Source organism: Acanthaster planci, linkage group LG06 (assembly GCF_054643075.1).
Source record: "Acanthaster planci isolate LZ-2023a linkage group LG06, COTS_SCS, whole genome shotgun sequence".
Lineage (NCBI taxonomy): Eukaryota > Metazoa > Echinodermata > Asteroidea > Valvatida > Acanthasteridae > Acanthaster > Acanthaster planci.
Genome location: NC_141782.1, coordinates 1,111,546 through 1,127,185, shown reverse-complemented (window position 1 = coordinate 1,127,185; position 15,640 = coordinate 1,111,546). Strand labels below are relative to the sequence as shown.

At 40.7% G+C, this 15,640-nt stretch overlaps 1 protein-coding gene across 11 annotated transcripts in view; it reads left to right on the top strand.

The window, feature by feature from the left end:
* LOC110974840 (b(0,+)-type amino acid transporter 1-like) overlaps nucleotides 1-15,640 on the top strand; it is a 53,877-nt gene that overhangs the window by 14,839 nt on the left and 23,398 nt on the right. For 8 of the 11 annotated variants that reach the window (XM_087137569.1, XM_022226742.2, XM_022226743.2 and 5 more), the window contains one exon: nucleotides 15,179-15,351. In XM_087137569.1, the coding sequence (XP_086993695.1) occupies nucleotides 15,199-15,351 (153 nt within the window). In that variant the 5' untranslated portion in view covers nucleotides 15,179-15,198. Of the gene's footprint in view, nucleotides 1-7,970; nucleotides 8,148-13,262; nucleotides 13,498-15,178; nucleotides 15,352-15,640 lie in introns of those variants that run through there. The other 3 variants (XM_087137572.1, XM_087137571.1, XM_087137573.1) reach the window with 3 other exon arrangements.

Here is a 15,640-nt window from a genome sequence, read left to right as displayed (position 1 = left end):
AAAATGAATTGCCTGTTTTTCTAGCACCCCAAAGCTTAGCTTTGTAACTGGTAGAAAATAGGTCAACAGAAAAGAGCCAGGCTTTCGCAAAGCCGTTCAGTTTAAACTCAGAAATTCCTAAGTGCATGAGAGTTTTGCTTGCCAGAAAACATGGGCCCAATGTGCTCAGCAGATTTTTGTGCTAAGCAGGAATAAACAGATAGCCAGTGTTAAGAAGTAACCCTCTGCATGGCATTCTAACTGGTAACCCGTTCCGTCCGTGCTTTACAAATTTCTGCAGAAATAAAATCTCTTTTTCAGTTGGAGTGTGGTGTGAAAGAGTTCAACGGACTTATCTGAGCATGCAACATCCAGGGGCCTTTAAGGCGTTATTCATTCCATTATAAAGAAAGTGTCAACCGACCTCTCTAACAGTTGTTATATGTAACCAGTATAAAACTCTGTGTATTGAATTTGTACAAAAAATTAAAAAAAAAGCTCGTTTGTACTTACCTACCCCATTTTCAGATACCTTGTAAAGGAAGCAGAACTATTTTTGTTGGCATTAGAGCTCAGTGTGATTGACTCCACTAGTCCTCTGCTAAATTTTTACAAGTTTCCCTTTTTGGCTTCGTCTCTCCTTTAAACTTGGCTTCCGAACATTCTGAGCGCACGTCGCGCGCCAGGCAAAACATAACCTTTGAAGCATTCAGCACGGATTCCCCCCCCTTCCGCCTCCTGCCTGTCCATTTGTGGCAAGAGCAGAGCACGTGTATGTATAAACACACATAGAAAAGCTCTTAATGGATGAAAATATGCAGACCACGCTGCCGATAGGCACCCCGAGGAGGCCAGACGCTCTCGGGTTGCCAGGCATGAGTTGGCCTGCCGTTCACCTGCATTCCCCGTCAGTTTCAGCAGGCTGGATGTGCCAACCAGCTGCACTTCCCAGCCCACATACCAGTCCGTGCATCTGATGCAATCCAACCCCTTGGCACTTTGCCAGAAATGTGTCCGTGGGAGGAAGGGAAATGAATGGAGGAGAGGCGTTGGTTTGATCCGCTACACTTCCTTGAAAATTAAACGAGATTAAATGAGCATCCCTCTCTTGTTATTAGTGCATGACATGTTCCTGTCATAACATCTGGTCTAGAAACAAATTTATGTCCCACTGCTTGCTGTTTATTACCACTTTTTTTCTGCTTTCTGTATTTTAGCAAAAAATTTTTTTCATTCACAATTCACTTTCTTTCTGTTTTCTGCATTTTAGCGAAGCTTTTTTTTTTCACAATCCACTTTCTTTCAAATGGTAAGCTTAAATTCTAATTATTTGCTTGGGTCAAAGTCCAAATTTCATTTCAATAATGACAAACGAAAGTGTTTTACCCCTATTTTAGTATTTTAGCACTGTGTAGTATATTTTGATAAAAATATTTTCATAACTACAATTATGCTTTTGATGCAAAATGAAATCATAAAAAGATATTGTATTAACTGTCAAGTCAAAGGAGTAAATGTACCTCAAGTAGCTACACATTTCTGGAGATAGGACTTGTCTGGAAATTGCATGAGAATTGATATTGTTCCAAGTAAATATATTGTGCTAAAGGTCTCAGCATTTAATGATTGATGAAGGAATTGTTTGCATGCACCGGAATACAGTGCAGTCTGATTTCTGTTTCATTGGAGAGCTCTCATCTGTTGACTGCTGTTATGTTTATGATCATAAATTCGAAAAAAATGTTTACTCATCGTACTGTGAAGTTCCCAATGGACTGGCCTGGTCAGCCTACTCATTTTCCAAGGGCTTGTTAGACTTTTATCAAATACTTCTAGATCGACTGGCATACCATACCATTTTAGAGAGTTTTCAATTCAGGGGAAACCTGCCTTGTGCCATGGTTATCAGAAATAGGAAAAAAAAATCATAATTAGGAAAAAGAACCCCAACAACATTAATAAGAAAAAAGAAGGTGTTTTGAATGAAAATGGGGCAGAAAGGTTGGTTCAGTGTCGGAAGAAAAAATATGGAGGCATACATGTGCAGGGTACTTGCACATACATTGGTTCTAAATTGGTAGTGATGCAGATGGCTTTTTTTGTCTGCATCTGACATCTTTGTGGAATACTTTGCCCGAAGCCTGCTTTCCTTCCTCCAACTTTCTGCTTTCCGTGAAGGAAGAGTTCCTCTGCATCCCCGATCCTTCTCATAAGTTCTTTTTCCATTTTCCCCTCTGGCAAGTCTAAAAGACAACTTCCACAAAAGAGTTCTTTGTTGGTGTCGGAAAGAATCCGGCTGTGCTCCCTGTGGACTGGAGCTTTTGCCATTTTCGTGAATGTACAATGCTAAGAAAATTGCCCCTAACGCTGTTTACAGGCAGAAACAAAATCACGCTTTCATCGCCTGCTCTGTGTTCAGACCTGAGGTTGTTAGAACTCAGGATTTTCAGTGGAGGGATCCAGCATTTACAAAAAGGGGTACCTCAGATGGGGTCAACCTGATGTAAGTGGTCATATTTAAACTTGTTGAATGACCAGTTACCGGTATCAGCACAACGAAAGTGGAGAAAGGAAAATGTGTCTCTCTAAAACAACACTTGGGAGGAGGGGTTATATCCTTGGTTCCCCCCCCTCGATCTACTACTGACGTTGATCAACTGTCTACCTCAAATTCCCCTTTCGTGATTGACATCTCGTCCCGAACAGGACACGACGTATCATTAATGTTACGTCATTTCTACTCTACTAACATCCAAACTTAAATCCCAGATAACTTGTCTTTTTTTTTACATTACAGAACTTGCCTTTGTATCTATTCTAAGTCTATGTGGAGAACAGTGGTAATCTTTTATCGTCACCGAGGTCTTATCGTTACTAAACCAACTCCGCCCCACCTTATTACCGATAAGCTTTGCGGATCTACCTTGCCTCTGTATTCAAATGATGCCCAAGCTAACACGCTATGTGTCTCTCCAGCTAAATAAAACCTGACTCATCTAAGCAAACAGAGACCTGTTTTTCCCATATGAAATGTGATTTGACTTTGAAAGAATTGAGAAAACTCAAAAAAAAAAATAATTTGGCCTAAAAATAGAAAAGGCTGCTGCATAATGCAGAGATGGACGAAGAATATGGACTCAGCTAGCACAAATGTAATCCAAAATTGGCTTGGAGACATTCATGTACAAACCTTTTTTTCGCTTGCCAAAAGGTCGGTGTTGAAAGAAACTAATCTCTAAAGCTATCTGTGTGTGCATACATGCTTATTCCAACAGACTATAAGTTCCATTATAATTGACCACAAATCTTATTTGGTTGGCATGGAGACGGGACATTAGAAATAGTCTTTCAGTATACCTTTAGGACTATAACCTTGTTGAAGGAAAATAACACAGTCAAGCTTATCCCCTTGTGAATAAGTTACGAATCAGTATATGTACATGCAAAGCTATGGTAACGAACTACAAATCATGGCTTTTGGAAGGTGCCTGGCAGTAGAAATTTAGAAAATTTGCTGTAAAATGGCAGATGGATAGTTGACAAAGTAGAAGAAAGACAGAGCAGAGGTTTGACAAGTTGCAAAAGTGAAAGGACTTTGTCGGAAATAATCAGAGAATTGTACAAAGAGAGAATAAAAGAAATAACTCTTTGCTGTTGTTTTGCTGCTGGCGTAGAGCCATAGCTCTGCTGGATAGTGGACAGTGCAACTGAGTCGTGTAGAGCCATTCTGTCTGCTGTTCTTGGCAGTGCAGTGAATTAAACCGATTGAGTTCAGACACATTTCCATTGAGGAGGAAGTGAAACTGCCTCGGCGAATGGTTCTCAATATCACACATGTTGTTTAAAGCAGCCAGAGTGCATCTGAGGGATTGTGTTTCTTGACACCTACTGGAAGACTTGTTTGCCCATTTAAAGACAGGTGCGATAGGGTCAAGTCATTGTCGTACTTTTCACTTGAAGTCCTGGATCATGTTGTTTCTTTTTTAACTTTTTAAGCCAGCACTCATGGTATCCGGTGCCAAAGCCTCACCTTGCTGTCCCTAGGAAGTGAGTGTTGACTTTTGTAAACCTTCCAGATGCTGCTCCAAGGTCTGTCAGTGCCAGCTCGCTTGCTTTCCCTTGACTCGCTCTTTGCCTGTGCCACGGGCGAGGGCTGTCGAGAAGCGCGAAGTGATGGCACAGGCCGGCAAGGAGAAACAAAAATAATGGGTGATGACAAGACGGGAAGGATGGACACTTGACAGTCATCAGGGGGTATTGAACCCGACGGTGAACTCTAGGTGATCTCTTTACTGGTCAAGGAACTCTGTATTCGGTAACTGATTTGTAACTGGGCTGATTGGTGATGTGTGTCTGACAGACACAATCAAGTCTTGCCCAGCTGAATTCTTCGATTTTGAGCTGTTGTTTGATTAATTTTTTAGTTGATTGGTGTTTGTGTTCGATGGGATTTTTCTTCTATTTAACCCCCCCTTTTACATGTTGCATCCTTGGAAATTGACCAGGAGGTGTTTTGGAGGATTTTGTAGGAATTAGGGAGACGGAGCCCAGAATGCCACTTGAAAGTCTGAGTACTGAGATTCGCACATATTTGGAGGATTTGAAAAAGGTTTCTTGTCAAAATTTCTGAGGGAGTTTGATTTAAGTAGCTTCATCAATTACAGTAGGGTTTTGAAGTCCTCTTGTCTTTTTACTGTACATGCACTTTCCTAAAGACCACTTTAGGGGAATGGCCCTCCTCTCTGCCCTGCTTTATTTCAACACCCTAGCCGTCTCTGTAATTTCTGTCACTTCTGCTTGTTGCTTACAACTTGCAGCCGAGTGCTATCTTGACCCAAAGATGCAGTGAAACTGTGATGGGATTCAACAGATCTACAGACGGGCTAGCGGGCAAAGTTTCCTTAACCCCAACTTGCGACCTCACCGACCCCCCTTGATGTCTCCTTGTACTTAACCTCGTTGACCCCTCATGTTCCAGATGGGATGTGTTGATTAGTGCATACATGTACACGTAGTTTCAGCATTTCCGTGCCGGTCTCATGGATTGCTTGTGGAACTTAGCTTAAGTGCAAAAATCAATTGGGAATGTTCATCAAGTTTGAAAATGTAAAAGTCAAGGAACACACCAGGAAGCCCAGTTTAGTGTACATGTACACGTACATTCTTTATTGCTGTTGTGGGTTTGACTTAAAAGCCTCAGGTCCATAAAGTGGTACTTGCTATGACATGCGGTGGATACTATTTTTGAAATTTTTGTGGGGGCCCTCTTTTAACACATGACCAACTTTTGTCCCAGGTCACTTTTTTGTAGGCCGTTCAAGACAAGCCAGTTTTGATACTGGTATTTCACAATTGAGTATTTTTTGGGTTGATGCTATGACCTTGTTCCACATTCCTGCTATCCCCAATCAAGCACTCTTTTGAGCTGTAAACTTTGCTGTTGACCCATTGCTTCATTTTGTCCATGCCTTGAGTTAGGGCTGAGTCAATTCAAATAATTCACTATTCAAATATTCGACATTCAATTCGATTGAATATCTGAATATTCGGTTGTACCGACCGGCAGATTGTTGATTATGAAGAAACCATATACAAAATCAGTTGCAGAAACACACAATTGTACATTATAATCACTATAATAGCTTCTCATGTCTAAGGGTATCTCCTGCCACTATTTAGTAAGATTTAACAGACGAACAATACATCTTGCCCTTTTGAAAATTTCTATTCCATTTAAATTTTTAATGAAGAATTTACTTTAGAGTTGTAAGATACATGTATATTACTCTGTCGTTTTTCATTTGAATCTGCTTTAAACAAGCCTCCATTATGCAATTTTTCTCATTTGAAGCAAAAGAAAATTTTTCCTTCCTAGCAATCAAATATTTGAATTTGGAATATGATATTTGAATAGTCGATAATTGATAGAATATTTGGCACAGCCGTACCTCGAGTTCAATCCACAGCCCTACCTCGAGTTCGGCATTTTACCAAAGGATTGTGTTTTTACATGTAGCTCCAAATATACCCCTGTTTTTTTTTTTCACCTCTCTAAATGTCTGGGAACAATGGCACCTGTTTACTTTCTTTGTCCTGTCCAGTTTGCTTTTGGTGGCAGGTTTTTCCATCTGCACTATCTACTGATAAGTCAATCAGATAAAACCTGAGATAATGGAAGTAATAATGCAAATATGCAAAACTCTGTATGTGTAAATGACTTATTTACCAAGAGGGCCTACTGCAAGGGCACCCAAGTGTAGGATCTGTACTGGATACAGTGTAGGTCAGCTTCTCAAGTGTATCTTCAACCTTTGAACTGGTCAAAGCCGAAGGTAGTGACCGTACTAAACCATGACAATGCAAAATTTCACATCATTCCCTTAATTGTGGGCAGTGACCAGCTGCCTTTGCTGAAACTTCAAACCTGAATTTTAATCAAATTATGCTTTTTCATGATATTCCTGCTTGTTCCATAAGGCACATGAAGAGTAAAAAAAAGTGACACTTGGTGCATTGTGAATGTGTAACCATAGCAACGCAACCCTGCATTCTATGCGGGCATTTTTGTTTCTGTTTTGTATCACGGAGGATGACATCGGTGGATTTGCTTGTTATTTTGCAGAGGTAGTAACCCTTCGAAGAACTTATAATCATTACCTAAAGGGGTTGATATTTATCCTGTGATCAGGAACCCTTGTTAGCTTGCAAATGTTTTGGTGGGAAGTCATTTTGGACTTGTTTGAAGTACAGTACATGTACGTAAGGAGCAGGCACGGGCTCGCAGGAAGATAATACTCTTAACGTTCCTGGTCGCATGTGTGGTAATAGATGAAACTTTGTATGCAACTACAAGTTGTTCATGTCAACCAACATACATGCACATGTAGCCTCCATCCATGCCCTGAAGATGGTTTTAAGTCAAGATTTTGTGCTGTTTGTGTGAGCTTTGGGAAAGTAGATGAAAGTTGGGTTTGAGTAAAAAAAAAAACTAAGAAATTCATTTTCATGCAAATGCCCAGAATGTTGGAGGCAGGTGAGCGTATACATGTATTGGTTGCTGGCCGGATGACAAAGAAACACTTGTGTTGAGCTGCTTGTTTTTTTTTCTGTCAACCCCGAAAAGACTCATAGCTGAGTGATGGGGGGAGGTGAACTTGCAATAAAGAAGCAGCTTCTGAAGGGAAGAAAAGGCTTCCAAACTGTTGAATTGTCGGTTTTGAAGCTTAAAGAATGTGGGATAAAATGAATGGAGCAACTATTGGTACTTTGCTGCTCACTTTGAGTATCTAGACGTCTGTGCTTGCAAGCCATCACAAATTGAATCAAATAAAATAATAATCTTTGGATTAAATGAGTTTTTTGGGGGGGATAAATGGAATGATTATCTGTTGGCACTGGTCTCTTTTAAACAGATTGGGAAACCATGTTTTGGGAGATGGGGGGAAATGTTTGTGGTTGACGGAAATTAATGGGGCTCTTTGTTCATTGCTATCAGTCGTTTCCATTTTGTTGTATTTTTGTGCGTGTTTCGTAAGGCCTTGGTCCCACAGCTGGCATTCATGCGCATGTGTTGATCACATTGCATACTGTTACTTTAACCTTGACTGGTCGGGACTTTCCCCTGTCCCCCCCCGCCACTTTGCCCTTGTTGGCTCCGCCTGTCCTCTGTGTCTAAATTGTGTGCAGCAAACCTGGTTTGCACTGATCAGGTTTGGTCAAGACGGTGTCCAACTCATCACGGCTATGCTTTTCCTTAGGGCTACATGTACACGTAGGTCTGCGGAGAACACAGGATATATAAATTATTCATAAATCCCTCCCCCTATCTAGGGGGGGGCAGGAAGAGGGGATGGGAATGTTGTGCTTGTCGTTGGTTAGTTGTGACCATGAGTGGTGTAGTGCCAGACTTTTTTTTTTTTTTCGTGGGTGAGGGGGATCGATGCATCGTGGGTGCGCTTCAATTAGTCGCTGTCTGCTCGTCATCGCATCCGCACTGTGCATTTCAAGTTCCGAATCGGGCCCGGTTTGAATGGAAAGAAGCCGGGGTTCTACCGAAATTGTAGCAAAACTGTGTTCGTTGCATGTGCTTTTTGACGTGGGAATGCTTGTCACTGTTTGCCTGGAGGGGAATTGACTTATCTGAGATTGATTCTCATTGCGGGGAAGTTGTAAGTATGACATCTTGGAGTACTATGGCAATTCTAATGGGTGCTGGTTTGCGTCAGGTTTACTGATAGATTTCAGAGTGATTTGGAGAGCTCATTAATCAATTCCAAGTTTATCACAAATCCTTAAATGTGAAGCCGAGGTTGCATGCTATTTGAATGGACTTCTGCGTATTTATTCCGCTGTCACAATTAAAGTACTTTAATTTTCCCTGTTACGTGTGACAAGACTTTCTAAACTGATTCACAATGGACTTGTGCCAGGGCTGAGACAAATAACCCAAGATGTCCAAAGAGCTGGCCCAAAATATAATGGGTTGCTGGTTTGGGGTTTGTTTTTTTATACCAGGCAAGATATGGAATGGAAGGGTACCCTCCTTACCTGTCCAATCCCCATACACACTGTAGACTATTGTTACCTAACACATCCCCCCTAGAAGTCTGTAAAGAATTCCTGAGATTCAGATCAAACAATGACCAACACAAAGGCGGGGGGGGGTTCTCTCCGTCCCATATCTTGCTTCAAATGTTGCTTTTAGTTTCATCATCAGCAAAATTATGAAACAGTGTTTTTTAGAACAAATTATGGCTTTTCACCAGTTGGAAGAGTAGAAAAGAAAGAAAGATCGTTGCTTTTACATGTGTAGGTCTATAGAATGCCTGCAAGGGAAAAACTCCTTCATTTTCTTTCACAATGGTGCACCTCCAAGAGTTTGCAACGCATTGGCCAATCACAACGTGCAAAATCTGTCGACCCCTTCCAAACACGTACTGGGTTGACAGATTTTGCGTATTGTGATTGGCCAACGTGTTGCAATGTATTCTCCCAGGGAAAAGCTTTTTCTGATTACTAAAAATTCTTGGTTTTCAGAAAAACTTTATGATGTTTGCATAGTAGCTTAGCAACTTATCCCAACTCTTACTGGCTTGTAATACTCTTTAAATTGATTTTTTTCTCGCACATTTATTTGTTTTTAGTATTTTTTTCATGTGTGAAAATGTATATGAACATTTTAAAATTCTGTATAGTATTGTGTGATTGATGGCATTTATTCAGGCGACTGTTAACAACACATTTTCTATCTCCTAAAAAAGCAACAAGAGTCGTTCTCATGATATTAGATTTGTGTGAAAGAAAAACCCCTTCCCAACAAAAGCCTTCGGAACAGTTGGAATCCTTTTCAATTATCCGGCTGAATGCATGTTTTGTGGTTTGGCCAAGGAACATCTTGGATAGCTTGTTCCATTTGTAATTTGATGCTCATTTTGTACAAAGGCAATCTGTTGACTAGGCTAATCGGGCCAGAGTAAGCACTGTACTGTACATGCAACCTGTGTCCGGTTACGGTAAACAGCTTTTTTTAAGCATGGTCTGAATCATTTATGAACTTTGGATATGGGTAACACATCCAGGTCCCATTGTTAATGTTGCCTGGAGCTCATGAAAGCCTTGGAGATGATCTGTTATCCTTGGTAATCATTTATAATTCTATGAGAATACTGTAGATTGGATTTCCGATGCTACAAGAGCTGTATAAAGCTCTATCGTCCAGGATTTTGGTGTTATTATTTGAGAAGTAGGGATTTGGCATTTTGTTTAACTTTCTGAGTTCAAACATCAACCTTCAAAGATTTCAGGAAAGAAACTAGTTTAAAAGTAGAAGTTTATTCAGTCGTTGTAATCTGGAGGCAGTGCTTCTTCCAAGTTAATGGCCGTCTGTGTAAGCTCAAGTTATTGGTTTTCTGTCGAAAAGGGGAGGAGGGCTTCAGGCAGAGGTATGAGAAATCGAAAAGTCTGGAAATCACTGGAAATTACTGAAAACCACAAGACGGAAGATTTTTGTCCCCGGTGATATTGCACTGATGTGATGTTGGAAAAAAGTGACTTGTAAGTTAAAAAAGCAAAAAAGCTTGGCCTATTTGTGACCAGCTCTAGAAAAGTGGTTACTAAGTGGCCAGATTCAGGCTATGAGTTTTGGATATGGCTGGATTCTGTTCATCAAAAGCTACAATTTGATATATGAATGATCCCTATAGTGTGCTGCGTTCCGGAGATATATCCACATTTTTGGATTGAATAAAAGGACTTTTAAAGAAAAAGCTCATTAAGTGTAGCGCTTGGAAACACAATGCTATATAGGATTTCCTACTGAATGATCAATATTTCATCTTTATTCAGTATCCATGTTGGTAGCCACACATTCTGAAAATATAAATATTATAGACGCTATTAAAGGAAAAAAACACAGAATCACATCTTTGAAGAAATTTTGCCCTCTCTAAATAGAACAGGCCGTTTCGTGTTTTGGTATTGCGCGACCTTTTCTTGCAGAGCGGGTCACACATTACCTATTTGCCAGAAATTAGCTGAAGAACATCAGTACGCAACATGAATACAGCTGACATACATTTTTATAGTTGCGCTTTTCATAGTTTGGTTAGATTATCCTGCCCCTGAGAAATTTTGTGAACACCTTGTGACATTTGGCGTTTCTGTTTTCAAATGACAGAAGTCTGGACCAGAATTTTGTGTCTGTCTTATTGGAGGAAGTCGGTTTGAATGGTTCTGGCTAAATGAATTGCTAATTGACCATATTGCCAATTACATGTAAATGTACTACATGGCATACTGCCAAGTCCTACTATGCTCTCTCCAGCTTGGCACATGGCCAAGAATTTTATCAGGAGATCATTTGTTTTGCTTTTGTTTTGCAAATCCCGAAACTGTTCTTTGTTTCACTTTAGACAGACGTTACACGTACATGATGTACGTTTAAAGCTACCAACCTTGATTATTGCTCAGGGCATGAATGATGGATACGAGCAGATGAGAACTATGTATTCCAAACTGTTTTTGCATGTCGGTTCATTGTAGATACATGTAGGAGACCAAGGTTGGATTGTTGACAGATTGTCGCGGAAAATGTGCGTCATCTAAAACTGGCCTTTGCCGTGTTGTAGCTGCTCTGCTGATAATCTGGAGGGCATTCCATTGCTCTCTCACGTGCCACAAAGTTTGGCCGACCTTCCCTGGGATGCTCGGATGATTTTTACCCAAATGGCATTACATCTGTGAGAGGCTTTTGAACTTTTGGCAGGACTGCCAGACAACTTCAAGTCCCCGGGAAAAAAAGCTCAGCTCATTGCGTATTTCCCGACAACCAATTTCCATGATGTCCTTGATTGTAACAAAGGGACTTTAAACACTCAGAAAAAAGTATGCTTGAAAGGACCAAAGTCTCAGTTGAACCCGTTGAAATGCCTCCCCAATTCTTTTTTCATCCAAATTATTCCTTCTCCTGCCTTTTATATTGTCCCTCAAAGATTGCTCACATAATGCCAGCTACTTAAAAACACCCAATAGGCTGCTGCGTACAATTGAAGTTCTCACATCTCCTGCCTGTCGTTGTTATACTACGGCCCCTCTGATTGGGCCATTTTAATCATACCCCTTCTTTAAGCAGACCCACTCCTAGTTGTTCAGTATCAATCTGTTGACGGAGGGACTATGTATTTGAAACTAAAATTTAATAATTTAAAAACTGACCGCTTACTGGCTAACGCACCCCCATTTTGGTACTTTTATTAATGTAGATTTAAAAATCATGGTCGAGTGCTTGTGCTGCCAGGACCACTGATGAACATGACTTTATACATGCATAACTTGGATCTAACCATGCTTTATCTTGCTGCCATGGGATTCTGTCCTTATGTAATTTTATAAATTTGTGAGCTTTTTTTTTTTGAGATTTCATTTTGTAATGCATTTTATTCCCATGTGTTTCTTTATAATATTTTAGGCAAGTACATTTACCCACTCTTCACATGTTGGTGGGTTCCTCTCTCTCCGCGTCATTAATTCCAGCATCGCAGTGCTAGTGAGTGCATCAAATCCATTTGCGAGAATTACATCAAAATAAGATTGAGGCAAACCTCTGTCTGGTTTCTGGTACATTTTTGCTTTTACATATGACCCGGTAGTGTGAAAAACATTCAACACCCTCATGACAAAATGTTGGAAAAGTTGGCACCTGTATGTTTATTGATGATAAGTGGTGTTTTCCATAGAACATTGACCCGTAGGTGGAAATGTTTGACTTGAGTGTCCACATCCTGGTTTGAGTTGGACTGGTTTCCAGTTCGTTTGAGCGTGTAGTTGCCAAACAAAGTCTTGTGGTTGTAGCTTGGCATTCTTCCAGGAATATGTACCAATTACATCGAGTAATAACTGATATGACACATGTACGTATGATGATTCATGACATGGATTATATGTTTCGGAGCAGAACACAAAATACGTAGAAAAGATCAAGGCTGTTGCGCGGCAACGATCCAGAAAGTGACCACCAAAGCAGGAAGCCTCCATTTTGTTGGGGGTACGCGACCCGGCATGAAAGTGTGACATTTTGCAGACAACATGCTTTGAAAGTCAATGCTGGCTTGGATCATTTCACTGGGCATTGAGCCAAATCTCTGTCAGCATTCATGACATGGAATGGGGATGTTAGTAGTGGTAGTAGATGTCACACTCCGTTTCCGCTTTGCAAGCGCCATTCAGTTTAGAGGAGGGGCTTCCCGTGATATGCTTTGTTTCACTTTCATTGTTGAAACTGAGGAACTTTTTGGGGGGCATGTGTTTTGAGTCAGGATTTCCTGGCGACCTCTGCCGACTGTTTCAAGGCTTGCAGTTCTGTGTTTATTTTGCTTTGTTTTTTGATTGTAGTGAAGGGGTTTATGTCTTTTGGTTCCAAATGCCAGTGCTTTTTTTGTGGAAGCCAGCTATTGAAAGGATTGGTTTTTGCTATAAATTTTTTTTTATATGAGTGGAGCAGGATTGTAGATTCAAGACATACTTTTATCTCAAAGACATACATACTCTGTCTCAAAGGGATCATGGTCACCAGTGGGTTGAATGGGTAGAATGCCTGGTCTTGCTCTAGGCTTTTGTGTTGTCTCTCGATCTGCTCTACACACCCAAGGCTAGACCCCCAAATCAATGGCACAGTTTTATGCTGAGCCATTGTTTGCAGTCCAGAACAGGTAAACTCTTGTGGTGGGGTGATATGCATCTATTGTCGGCAGTGGGCAAATAAGAACCCTGCTGTTATTGGCTATTGTGTTTGGTCAGTGATCATAAAGGCCTCTTGCAAAAGTGGGATATATGCAGTAAACTGTTCTACCACAATCCAACATGTCCGACTTGGGATCATAGGTGAAGAACATTTTTCCCCAGTTTCTGAGGATTTGGTGGAGTTACAGTAAGTTTTGATGTTATGTTACCAGGAGGAAGTCCTTTTTGTCAAGATGTGTCAATCTATCTTCATGAGCAGTTGCTGATGTTATTGAGTTTCTTGTGAGTTTGGCTAACCGTCATGCACAGCCTGACAATTGTTTTTCTCCATTTTTTTCCCATGCAAACATCATGATAGACTTTCACTTTTGGTTCAAGAGTACAGTTGTTGCCATTCGTGTCTTAATGGTGTAGTTGGGTGTTTGTAGTTGGCTTACTTTATCTCAGCATTTACACTCGGTAAATCTGTGCTTTGTAAACTAATTCGAAGGTACTGAAAATAGGGGATCCAATTTCTTGTTTGGCACGAGTGCATTTATGAGGTGGCACATACATCCAGATCTAAATTATTAAGAATTCAAGAAAGCAGCGGGTCCTTACGCACACAGAAAAAGACGAATATCTCTTGGCATGCATTCGCTGGCTCAGGCCCAGCTTGCTTTGGTCTAATGTGCATCTTCCCTGACATTTCCGGAACTATTTTGTGGCTGTGGTTCAAATATTTGAAACTTGTAGAAAAAGTGTGGGATGTATACATCGATGTGGTTGGAAGAAAAGAATGCATAAAACGATAGCATTGTTAAACTTGACATTCATTTTTCATTATTTATTGGACACATTTCGTAAACAGCAGATATAATGTTTAACCTCTGTAACCTCTGTGAGCTCTGTAGGCATTACCGAAGGGCTACTCTGCCATTTACTTCGTTCAAAGTCTCATTGTTTCAAACATTCAAGACCTGATATAGCTTCCGAATGCACGCATGCAGAGAACTATAATCATTATTGCCCTAGGCCCATGATAATTTGATAAAAACCATTTAGACAAAAATGTGAAACACCTCAGACTGACCCTCTGTCAGATCTGTTTGCAGACCGCAAACTAAAATGTCCGTAATGCTGCTTTTCAAAAAAAAGGGATACTTCTTGTAGACCTAGACTTGATTTTGCCCGAAAGTCTGGTATTCTTGCCGAGTGGATCCTGTAACTTAATTTTATCCATCGTTAGAGAGCACGGATCGTTTGAAAGCTGTTATTGCTCAGTTGCGATAACTGTTTCACCTTTTTAGTATTGAACGCCCCCCGAGAAGTGTATTCTGTCAATCTGTACAAGCTATAGAGGTAATTACATGGGTTTACTGAAACCTTTTGGCAATTGAAAATGTAATAGGAGATGTGTGGCAATGTTTTCCTGTCGCTGAGTTTCCTGTCTGTGTGAGCAAGCACACCTCCATGAACATCCTTGTCAAATGATCTTATCGTAGATAATACAACAGTGTGTATTCCAGTCCATCACTAGTCCCTGTAAGTCCATCACAAAGTCATTCTGTCTCAAGCCTATTCACAATAATAAGCTGTGACAAAAGCATTCTTTTGTCATTGTTGACCTTGTTACGTATGACTGGCCTTGTGAAGGGATGTGACTGGACTTGTCAAGGGACTTGTGAAAGGACCTGTGATGGACTTGAACACAACACTGTTATGCATTTTTTCCCTGTGGTATTTTGTCACGGTACAACAAATGACTATGCACAATTCAATTGCACTCTTATGTAAAAAAAACCCTAAAGATCTGATAGCATTGGCCAAATCACGATGCGCGAGGGTGTGTTTGACCATTTCCCATAAACATATACATGTACCAGTTGTATCCACGACTGAGAATAAATACTCTTATCGCTTTGCAACATCAAGCTGTAATGTTTCATTTCCTGGCTCCTATTTTTTTTTGGTTGTCCACTAGGGAATAGTCTCCAAACGGCCATGACCGAGGTACGGGAACGGGAAGGTAGGAGGGGAGAATACTCCTTGGAGCCCAAGAAGAATGGCGGGACAGAGGCCCTGGAGAAGAAGGCACCACTCGACGGTGATGGAGTGTCGGTGGGAGACGGGAAGGGAGTCAAGCTGAAGAGACAGGTGGGGAAAAAAGAGCCATGCTGGGAGAATTTATGACCCATCCTGACAAAATGAATCTGAAAGCCGTCAGAGCCACTTTTGAGATTTTAACCACATGACGTGTAAACACGTATAATTTTCCTTATTAGTTCCACGGAGGACGTGTACACTTATTTAAGAATTTTTTTTTCATTTCTGCGGTTGATGTATTAATGCGTCATGTTTGGTTGGATCAAAGCACAATTGCAAGGTTGAAAAATTTACGGGTAAAAAAACCCGTTCCCGGCAGCTTTCTCGGGTACGAAAATTC